The 11,744-nt window shown below is 34.4% G+C and overlaps 1 protein-coding gene across 2 annotated transcripts; it reads right to left on the minus strand.

Annotated features, from left to right (window-relative positions):
* Positions 1–2,459: 2,459 nt before the first annotated feature.
* LOC145558236 (polyamine oxidase 2-like) lies at positions 2,460–7,732 on the minus strand. Of its 2 annotated transcripts, none has more exons than XM_081619395.1 (10): positions 7,182–7,732; positions 6,287–6,402; positions 5,562–5,650; positions 5,338–5,451; positions 4,566–4,653; positions 4,370–4,455; positions 4,187–4,289; positions 3,589–3,686; positions 3,068–3,497; positions 2,460–2,927 (listed from the first exon to the last, which is right to left on the minus strand). In XM_081619395.1, the coding sequence occupies exons 1-10, from the start codon at positions 7,219–7,221 to the stop codon at positions 2,622–2,624; spliced, it is 1,470 nt and encodes a 489-aa protein (XP_081475521.1). In that variant the 5' UTR covers positions 7,222–7,732; the 3' UTR covers positions 2,460–2,621. The 2 variants fall into 2 exon arrangements, with proteins under 2 accessions (XP_081475521.1, XP_081475522.1); XM_081619396.1 differs by lacking the exon at positions 7,182–7,732 and adding an exon at positions 6,606–6,868.
* Positions 7,733–11,744: the final 4,012 nt, after the last annotated feature.

Genomic DNA, 11,744 nt, shown 5'->3' on the forward strand with positions numbered 1-11,744 from the left:
CTAACATTATACTTTTCCAATCAAAAGATGAAGATAGGAAGAAACTCAAGAAAGGACAACCACATGATGTGTTTCGTGTTAAACGTGTAGTCCCACAAACCCAACGAAACCAAAAAACCTAATTATGAATTTATGATACAAAGCCAAAGGGCTAATTGTTGTTTCTCAAAAGTCAAAATACCGGTTTTCCTAAAAAAAAAAAAAAGTCAAAATATCGGTTATTCAAGTAATCATTTTTTTTTCTGAGGCAATAATCATGTATTCTTTCAAAAAACATAATCATGTGTATTTTTTCTTAGTTAGAACAATTGGACAGTGATACATACCATTTGTGATCGAATTTTGTCTATAATAAATTTACAGGCTAAATTGATTTCCATCCTTCATAAGTGAGTTTTGACTCTTGTGAATGGCCTAGAACTAGAAGCTATGGATATTTTTTTTCCTATATTTCGGATTAAAAGCATTTGACTTATGACATTATACAAATTATACTTTAACTAGCTTTCGTAATTTATAAGTGAAAGATACACTCACGTGTGTTAGATTTCGTGTAATGTGTATGTTCAAAATATCATGTTTTTACAATTTTTAGTTAGATATTTAATGAAAGTGAGGAATAGCACAAGTGGTTAGAACCCCCCTCCCCCATCCCAGTGCCAAGTGATTATTTGATTTCCATCACTCGCCCTTGTAACTCTCTAAACACAAAAAAAAAATAGTTAAATATTTAAAAAGCTAACGAATGTCCCGAGAACGTTGGATAAGATAACTAAAAGTAGAAATATTGAATTAAAATGAACATCAATTATTCTACTACGTAATTATTAGGTTATTTTAGATTTTAACACCTCACAAAAACACGAAAATTGATTTTAACACCCCCATAAAAAAAATGGATTTTAACACCAAATAAATTTCCAAAAAATTGGTATTACCACCACTTAACGTTTTCCATCCAAAAATTCCGTTAAGTGTGGCCCACAGTAACACGTGTCAGCATTTTATTTGTTGAAAAAAAAAGAGAAATTAAAAAAATAAAAACCTAAAACTACCCGGCCACCACCACAGCACCACCCCGGCGCCACCGTCGCCTTCCCCCCAACTCACCACAACCCTCCTCGAAACCACTACCCGTGTCGCACCACCACCCCCAACCCACCTGAACACTCCCCTCCCTTTCCCGCAACCGTAACGCCCCCAAAAACCACCAAACCCAAAACCCTCGCCCCCCTAATCGGCCACGAATCCGGCCTTAAAAGGCCGAAATCGGCCGGTTAAGGCCACTAATCCCTAAAACCGGCCATTTTTGGCCAGATTCGTGGTCGTTTTGAGGAACAAGGGTTTTGGGTTTGGTGGTTTTTGGGGGCGATACGGTTGCGGGAAAGGGAGGGGGAGGGTTCAGGTGGGTTGGGGGTGGTGGTGCGACACGGGTGGTGGTTTCGGGGAGGGATGTGGTGAGTTGGGGGGAGGCGGGGGTGGTGCTGTGGTGGTGGCTGGGTAGTTTTAGGTTTTTATTTTTTTTTATTTTTTATTTTTTTCTTTTTTTTTTATTTTTTTGGCCAATAATCACACGACACGTGGCTTATGGACCACTTAACGGATTCCTAAACAGAATCAGTTAAGTGGTGGTAATACCAAATTTTTAGAAATTTATCTGGTGTTAAAATCCTTTTTTTTTTGGGGGGGGGGTGTTAAAATCAATTTTTGCGTTTTTATGAGGTGTTAAAATCTAAAATTTCCTAATTATTATTAGGAGAGAAAAATAATTTTTAAAAAAATAGTGTACACTTTATTATTTGTTGGATCTTCGTTTATTTCATGGTCACCCCACAAAAGGAAAAGTCTTTTACTACAATGATGATATTGACATTGATACACTCTTCACTCTAACGCTTTGTTTGGATAGCAAAGACGGAAGGAAAAGAAGGGGAGGGAAAATGGAGGAAGGGAAGGGAAAAGAAAGGGAGGGGGAGGTGAGCTCCATTTTCCCTCCAAATCTCTCCAATTTTGGAGAGATTAGGATTATTATAGAGAAAGGGAAAATGGATCTCTCCCTCTCCTTCCCCTTCCTTCCCCCAATCTTTTACCCAAACAAGATATTTTGTCCCCCTCCATTTCTCTTCTCTTCTTTTCCTTCCATTTCTTCCTATCCAAACAAAGTGTAAGTATCTAACCATCTCATGGCTTCTTTGAACGCCATACATTGTGCAATGCGCGTACAACTCGAACCGTGATTCGATCCATACAACCGTACCTATAACCCTTCAATTTTGGATTTAACTTGGCTATTTAAACACCGACAAAACTCTTATATCATTCTTGATTCGATCTACTTCAGATCCCCTGGATAGACAACTTCCCCACTATATTTCAAATGAGAAACACGTTTGCTTATTCAAAAGTAATTACTTCATATTTGACAAGCTATCACTGAAAATTAGTACGGAGTATATACATTTACACACAAGCAAAGTCCTTCATTTATATATTGAGAAGTTTGTTTACAACATAATAAGGTACAAAGTATAGAACAGCAATTGGCTTAACCAAAGCTGCACTTTTAACAGATTACATGCAATATTCCACCTTAGAGAAACAATATCATTCCTCCATGATCATCACATTCTAGAAATAAGGAGGGGGACGCTGAATGATTCATCACCCATGGCTGGCTGGAACAGATCTAACTCGCCATAGCGCTCCAGGACACGCATTCTGCAGTCCTCGGCTGCTTGCAGGCCAGTTGAATAAGCACCATGAACTGAACCAGGAAAACTAGCGCTTGTGGCCTCCCCCGCAAAAAATAAGTTATCTACTGGAACCCTAAGCCTCTCATACAAATCATGGGACTTCCCAACTGTATCATAACTGTAGGAACCAAGAGAGTTTATATCGGAGCCCCAGTGAGACACCAAATACTGAATCTGCATAAACAACATGCATAATTTGAAAATTCAGTTAAGATTGTTCCACAAGACTACCAAACCAAAAGAAGGATCTAGACATTTTATCCATTTCCCACAAACTGGTAGATGGGACATCAACACAAGAATTGAGAACTTACAGGCGCAGATGCATCTGGAAGAATTGTTTGCAGCTGCTTAAAAGCAAAACCTGCAGCGGCTTCATCGGACATTTTCTCAATGTCCTTGGCCAACTTTCCAGCAGGCATATATACAAGAACAGAGTGGCCAGTAGCCTTGTGGAGATTGAGAAAGTAACTGCATCCATATGAAGTTTCTGCAACTACACCTAAGAACTCCACATTTGGCCAAAAGACCTTTTCAAAGTGCAAAATTATCTTATTCTCAATTCCCACTCCTAAATTGGAGATAGCATCCTCTTTCCAATTTGGAAGCTTTGGCTCAAAGCTAATTGTATTAGCCTTTAGGACACCGAGAGGAACAGCAATAACTGCAGCATCGGCTATAAATGTACCGCCATTTTCTACCATTACCCTCACCCCGTTATGATGTCTTGTGACCTTTGTGACTCTGGAGAACAATGACAGCATTAAGTCATGCATCTAGACAAAAGGTGTATGAAATATAGAAGGTTTTACACAAAAAAATACCATGTTCTAACCTGTGGTTCAGACGTATATCTAGACCCTTGGCAAGTGTATTTAAAACAGGAAGGTATCCCCGCACCATAAGCCCATGTCCACCAGGGAGGAGCACTTCCTACAGAACAAGAAAGCAACAAAAATCCAGAGTAAATAACAAATGAAAAAGGCATTTTTAATGGAAAAAAGTGCCTAATTTGGAAGGTTAGATGCATAAATGCCATAAAACTATGATGCATCAGAATTAGCAGCATAATACTTCGGTTTCCTTAAGTTCTCAACATTTACTATCTGGAACATAAAGAGCCAATTGGAGAGAGTTGATGTGGAGACTGGTGACAGGGTGTAAAAAGAGTGACAAAAGTAAAAGAGACAAGAGTGTAAAAAAAGTGGATGGGTGTAAGAAAAAGGTGAGTAAAGAAAGAGACTGGAAAGGGGTACATATTTTTGATAAGAGTAGGTAGTAAAAAGATTTTGTCAAAGTAAAAGTGTTGAGAACTTTATGCAACGGACAAACAGAGTGTAACAACTACCAGAACAGATGTATATATGTAATAATAATAAAATAATAATAACAAAGCAAAAAAAAAAAAAAGGAGACGAGAGAACAATAATTACCTCATCCCAGCACTTCAGAGATATGGTCTCAGCATCTGCGGCAAACCAACCCTCCATCCTACACAAGTACCACTGCAGTACCTTATGAGCAAGCCCTTCTAACCTGTAGTTATAAACACTTGCAATGAATCCTTTCCTAACAACAAATAGGCATAACTTTTAATAGAGAGAAATACTACTCACCTCAAATCTGGTCTCCTTTCAAAGACAATTGAAAATGCTTCCTGTATAGAGATGTCCTCTTTGCATTCCTCTCGTACTTTTTCAGTCTAAATATCAAAAACCAACCAGAGTAAATATTGTGAGTTAGTGACCCCCAAAATGCCATTCTGAGGGGAAAACAGTATTCATGATAAACAATGTGAGAACTGCTACTTGCCTCTTTTAAAACATTTTCAAATGTTTCGCCAACTTTGACAACCAGCTCCTGAGGTACTTGACTCCCCTCCAAATCAAAAAGGGCATAGCTGCATCAAAGAAGTGACACAACACTTGAGAACTCATAAAAACATAAGGTATATTTCAGCTATGATAAGTTTAGTAACTTTAGTTAATAGAACAAAATACAATCCTCTGACAGCCGAGTGACTGGCAGTCAAACTATCAAAAGTCAGGGTAGTAGTGATACTAAATGAAACACATTAAACTAGACAAGAAAAAGCCTACCATCACCCTGCCCTACCCTGTATCATGATGTTCATGCGGTGAAAAAGATACACAAAAGCCTAAAAGCATCTCGAGAAATTGGAGATGCGATGATACATACAATTTTCTTTTTTCAAAACTAGTTATTAAACACCACTCCACCCCATCCATTTACACAGGTTTTAAGGTTCAGAATGAGGACTGCATCACTAGATTTATCCGGAGCTTTTTAAAGTCAAGACTCTTGAGCATGGGCGAACTTATAGTTCCATAACCTAGAAAATTGTCTGGCAGAAAGATTCTCAGACCAACCTTTTCAATGATGGAAATTAGATAAGAAACTCAGACTCAAATTAATCATCCAGCCAAAAGTGTAGATTTTGGCCCAGAAGCACCTGAAGAACAACTGATAGAACTTCATTCTTGAATAGACTTAAATTATTGTATCAACTGATAATAGAAATTAATACCATCATAAGCAACAGAGTTGACCGTAGAAGAATTACCTCTCTAAGTCATGGTCATACAAAACAGAGTTGTCTCCGCTAGTACGATAAAGGGGTAGGCCAAGTCTACCAATTAAAGGTGCCAACGGATTCTCATTGCACACACCATGCAACCTGAGGAATCATTAGTAGCTTGATGAGTTAATTATCAGTCAATGGGAGAGAAGGACAACAAAAGCTACAAGTACCAAAATATGTATCACTCAAGTCCTTGAGAAACTAACCATGATGCACCTAGGTCAACTGGAAAACCAAATGTGTAGTCTGTACATACCCGACCTCCAATTCTATCACGTGACTCCAGCACCGTAACCTAAAAGTTCAAGAACTGAATATCATTGAGAACTGAAATAGCCTTCAAAAAAATACATAATATTCAAGTTTTCACACCAATTACAGCAACTATCACATAGAATAACATGTCAAGATACAGTGAAGGACTATGCAATCTCTAGCATCAATGCACCTAATTGACTATTAAAGAAGCTCCAGCAATCCTATTCTAACCAAAATAACGGATTCACAAAAGGCATTTCCTATTAAATTTATACAATAATACAAATAGCATTTGCTTCTTCATAACAACAAAAAAAATATAGGCCAATGAGCCATTTATTAGTCAATTTCTCATTTAGTGATATGCTTAAGTTTCCAAATTCCATAATAAATCTCTCTTACAAAAATGTTCTCTTTCCTATATTTTGCTAAAGACAAGAATCTTTTTTATTAAATTTAAAAAAAAAAAAAAAAAAATCTCTGTAAGTAAAAAGAAGGCAAACAGATTCTTAATATCCCCTTTCCCAGCACTTCAAAAAATTGCTAAATCAAATAACTCAAAACATTCAAGTTTGAAGAAAATATACAATAGATCAACAGATCCCATCAAATAAAGTAGGAAGTAACATCAATTTGTAGGTTTGATCAAGAGTAATTTAACTTAAGTAAGCACCTGAATTGAATTGTCATAAAGAGCACGAGCAGCAGCAATACCAGCCATACCAGAACCTATTACTATGACAGATGGTGAGGCACCCTGCCTCCCCTCATTGCCAGAAGAACATAGACCTGCAAAGATACAAGTATTTTCAGAACATTTGCATAATTCCATCAAAACTAAATTACAACAACAAATACAGTGAATATAACCATGTATTGGATCATGATTAAACCATGAAAGTTCAAAACTTTATACAATATGGGTGTTCACATTTTCATGTATAGTCACAACCATTGAAGAACTGTTAAAAACCCCCCAACAAGGCTCTAACCTAGGGCACTAAGTGCAGAGTGTGAGATTCAAAATCATTCTCCTGTTTTCCAACAAGCCTTCGAAAGTTCTCCTTAATAACATTCGTCCAAAAAAATCATGTAGGGTCTTGTTAGATTCGTGTTTAAAACCATGTACAAAGTACTAGCAAACACGCTTTAAAGCGATGTCAACTAAGATTAAACAGGGTATTGATAATAAAGTTGGGTAATTTTACACTCACTGATTAATCAAACTTTTTTTTGTTGAAGAGTAACTCATAAATCAATCTTTAATCACTACATATAAAGTACACATTGAAAATAACGACATCATCATATAACAATGATACAAGTAAGATATAAATAAAAAAAAATAAATAAATAATAATAAATAAAAAAAATTAACGAGTGATTGATATTGTAAAGATTTCAGATTTCACATAACAACCCACCACACCGACCACATAACAACAGCTGCGAAAAGTGAGACCCACCATCAGTAACCGACAAATAAACTCCTTCCAAAAATAAATTCACCCAGAAATAGTTAAATATCCCAAAAAAGAAATTTTAAAAATTAATTAAAAAAATTATACCTTGACGTAATTGGCGATTATTCTTGTTTCTGAGCTCCATTGAATGATGATGATGATTTGGGATTATTTCTAGACTGAAGAATTAAGGTCGAATTATTATTCGACAAAAACAACGTGGTAGATGAAGATGATGGATTTGATGATAATAATAATGAAGAATTAAAATTATGTTGATTAAGATTAAACAACAAAGTAGAGCTTAATTGAGGTGAATAATGAAGAATAAAGATCAAAAGACAAGTAATGAAGTGATTTGAATTCGATGACAGTCCCAGATTCAATACCGACCAGCTCATACGTATGATTGATTCTTCACATTAGAACACCAACCAAAGAGGAAACAAATTAGGGTTTTCAGATGACAACAATCGAAATTCTGGGCAATTTCAAAATAAGTTCAGCAATTAGGGTTCCGATTGAATCGAATTTACAGAATTAAGGGGATTAATTTAAAAATATTTGGGGAATCGGGAGGAATAATTGGGGAATGAGAGGAGAGAGAAAGAAGAAGACGTGAATAAGGTGATGATGGATGTATAATTGTATATGAGGTTGGTGTATTGATTTCGAGGAATATGGACTTGGGGAGAAAAGGGGAATATGGACTTGGATATTTATAGGCAAATTGACCATATTGCCTAAACTCTTTTTTGAACTAATTAATTAATTTTTTATTTTATTTTTTATTTTTTTGAAAGAAATTAATTTTTAATTTAAGCGTGAACATATTGGATTTTTGAAAGGAAAAAAAAAAGCCACAAAGGCGCGAGTGAAAATCCATCTCAGGATCCTCAAATATCTAAGATCGGGAGGAAAGTTCTAACCACTTAAGATATCCTTCATTCTAAATTACATAAGGTTGTGTTTGGATACTCACATTTCATTTGAAATCATTGATTTCAATTCCAGAATTTCAATTTCTAGAATTCAATTCCAAGTTTCATGTTTGGCAAATTAAGAATTTCAAATTCCAAAAACTTGTTTGGGAAAACAAAAAATTTCAAATCCTAGATTCAAGCTAAAACGATAATACACTTCATCAGCAACAAAATTGATTTCTTTTGCCACCAAATTTCAGAACTCGTTCTTGCTTTTCGCTTTTTTCCCAAAATCAACTCAGAGAATTAAAAAAATTAGAGAAAAAAAAAAGAAATAAAGAAGAACAAGAAATCTGCCGCACAAATTAAACAAATTGAAACTACAACAAAATTGAAGCATGAATTTGGGAAAAACTTAACAATAGATAATCCCTAATTTCATCAAATTGACAAAATTAAACCAAAAATTAGGGAAAAAAACGAAAGCTTATCAAACAAATTAAAAAGAGAGGAGGTTTGAAGAGTAGAGAAATTCAAAAGCTAATTCAAGGGAGGATTAAGGTGTGCTTTAATGGAGGATTCAAGGTAAGCTTCAATGGCAAAGAGAGCACAAAAGCCACTACAATGGAGGATTAATTGACAAAAACATCGACAGAGGAGATCGAGAAAGCTCAGTAGTCACGATCTTCTTCAATGGAGGAGAGAGAAAATAGGAAACCCATCCATAGGAGAGAGAATTTGAGAAATTAGGAGAGAGGATTGGGCTTTTTTTTAACTGTTGGAATTTCGAATGACATCTTTTAAGTTGGAATTTTAATTCAACCAAAATTAACTTTTGTTTCAAAACCTTGGAATTGGGCCAAATCCAATTCCCAAATTCAGAGTAAATCCAAACAGTGTAATTGGGCCAAATCCAGAATTTGGTTTCCAAACAGGCCATAAGGCATTTTAAAGGGAGTATACCATTGCATTTGCTTGTGTATAACAAGAGACATTTATGTAATTATGTATATGCATAAACATATGCATTTTCAAAATTTAAATTTGTATAATTGGATTATCAAATAATATCACTGAACATTCAGTGGTATTTTATATGCATATAGAGATATTATATATGCATTCAATGGTACTAAATTTATGCATAAATAATACCACTAAAAATCCAATGGTATTATATAAGCTTTCAGTGAAAACAATTAGCATGCAATCACCGTCACATGATGGCAATGTAACAAAAAAAAAATAGGTAGGGTCTACCTACATACCTATGTCTTCTTATCTCTCTCCTCCTTTTCTCTATCTACTTGTGTTTGTAGAATATTTTAATTTTTGTTATGTATTTGCAAATACATAACAATACTCTATTACTATTTCCTCCTCATTATATTGGTAATTTAATTGTGTGAAATTATGTTGGTCACAAATTTTCATATATGGTTGGTCACACCGTGTGGTCAAATTTACTTATTTAGGAGTAACCCCTAACCGATTGAGTAGCCCTTGAATAAATAATCCTGGCAAAATAAAAAGAGGTAATTCCAACCACACAAAAACGCACTTAATTTTAATTTGATTTATGTCTTTTTCTATTGGGGTTGGGGTTGAGTTACTTGGAGTGGGGGTAGGGATAGGGATAGGGATGGGGTAACTTGGGGTGGGGATGGAGTCTGGACTTATCCGCCTATGTTTGAGGGGTAAATTAGGTATTTATGTTGATGAAATAGAAAGAAAGTAAAAGAAAATTTGAATAGGGGAGGAAGGTAAACTTTTTTAATTAGGTAAATTGCACAACTACTCCCTAAACTTAGCCAAAAGTTGCAGTTAGCTCACCGAACTTTCAAAAGTTGCAAGTTACTCATTGTAACCTCTTATGACCTTCATTTACAGGTTAATTGGTAGAGCTCCCTAAACTTTCTGACATAATAATCAGCAACTCCGTCCCTAAACTTTCTGACATAAAAGTTAGGGCATGTTCACATTTACCGAACTGAGCTGAACTGAACTGAACTGAACTGAACTGATTGGAGCTGAACTGAACTGATTGGAACTGAACTGAACTGAATTGAGCTGAAATGAATATTTTATGAGAGAGGGAAATTAAGAGCTGAACTGAACTGATTGGAGTTGAACTGAACTGAAATTAAGTAAATGTGAACAAGCCCTTAGTGCACATCCTAAACTTTCCAATGCATTTTCGATACTCTGTTATTATTTTGTAAAATAGAAAGTGAAGAAAGCCCCCCCCCCCCCCCAAAAAAAAAAAAAAAAAAAATTAAAAATAAAATTATTCTGTAAAAATGAAAATAAAATGGCTATTATAGCAAAGTCTTTTTTTTTTTTTTTTTTTTTTAATAAATGGCTAATTCTAGTTTGTCTTCCTTTAATAATTATTTTCAAATGCTTTAGCTCTTGTAAAAAAAAAAAAACAATGTTGATTCTAGTCATAAATTTAGTTGAGTTTATATGTATAATAAATCAAACATTCAAACTAATTACTATGTGATATATAATGGCACACAAATATATATGCTCATCTTGTTCGAAGAATAATCTGTTTCCTGATTGTTTGATTTGGTAAGTCATTCTTTCTACTCTGATGTTAATGTATATGGTTCATCTAATAAAAAAATAATAAAAAATAACTGAACCAAACTAGTGCAAAGGAATAAATAAATAAATAATTTCCTTCAAAGTATAAAAATTAGATAGTTTTAGAATTTAAATTTAGAGTTCCCATTGGCTTACAAATGTATGATTAGATTGTTAAATAAAAAAATATATATAAAAAATAAAAAATACCAAAGTTTAGGGAGTTTACCTATTAATACAATTGACAAAGTTTAGGGAATTAATAACTTGGCTATGTCAGGTTACTGCCTGAAAAATGATCTCCATCCACCTGAGTGGTGAGTAACTTGCAACTTTTAAGAGTTTAGTGAGTAAAGTGCAACTTCTGGTTAAGTCTAGGGAGTAGTTGTATGCTTTACTCTTTTAAAGTCACTCAAACAAAATAAAAATATTATTTTCATTCTATCTAAATAAATGCATCACTTTCACCATCACACTTCGTCAATACACAACTTTGGTTTTTTATATATACTCCCTCCGTTTTTTTAAGTGTCCCATTGTGACATGCATGACACGTATGACGATGCAAAGTTTGACTAATAATATCTTTAATTAATTATCATTAACTATAAATTATAACAATTAATCATTAATTATCTACTTATTAAGACGATTCTAACCAGTATTCACGAGACTATATTTTTTCTTATGTATAATTCACAAACATTGGTCAAAGTATAATAATGCAAAATTCCTCAATGGGGCACTTTAAAAAAACGGATGGAGTACGTAAAAATTAGCTAGTGTGGGTAGGGCGTTACACCAAGTTGCTACTTTGGAGAAATAAAAAAAGAATTTTAGGAGAATAATTCTCCATTGTCTTGAAATTGTTGAGGTTATTCAACTTTATTCAGTTTTTTTCAAGGTGCACAATTGTTTATAATTTTTTTTTTTGCTTAATTAAAGATGTACGGTGTTAATTTATGTGTGATGTGATATTGGTTAATATGGTTAGAAATGTGATGCTATATTCAAGAGGTTCATAAAAGTTTTTGGAGGTATCCAAAAATTGCTCATTCATCTCAAATTTAGCAAACATATAGAATATTAGTTTCACATAATTATAAAATTACTAGCAATCTGTATCAAATAAGGTACAAATTGATTCCCTTTC

Source organism: Chenopodium album, chromosome 9, assembly GCF_948465745.1.
Source record: "Chenopodium album chromosome 9, dcCheAlbu1.1, whole genome shotgun sequence".
NCBI lineage: Eukaryota > Viridiplantae > Streptophyta > Magnoliopsida > Caryophyllales > Amaranthaceae > Chenopodium > Chenopodium album.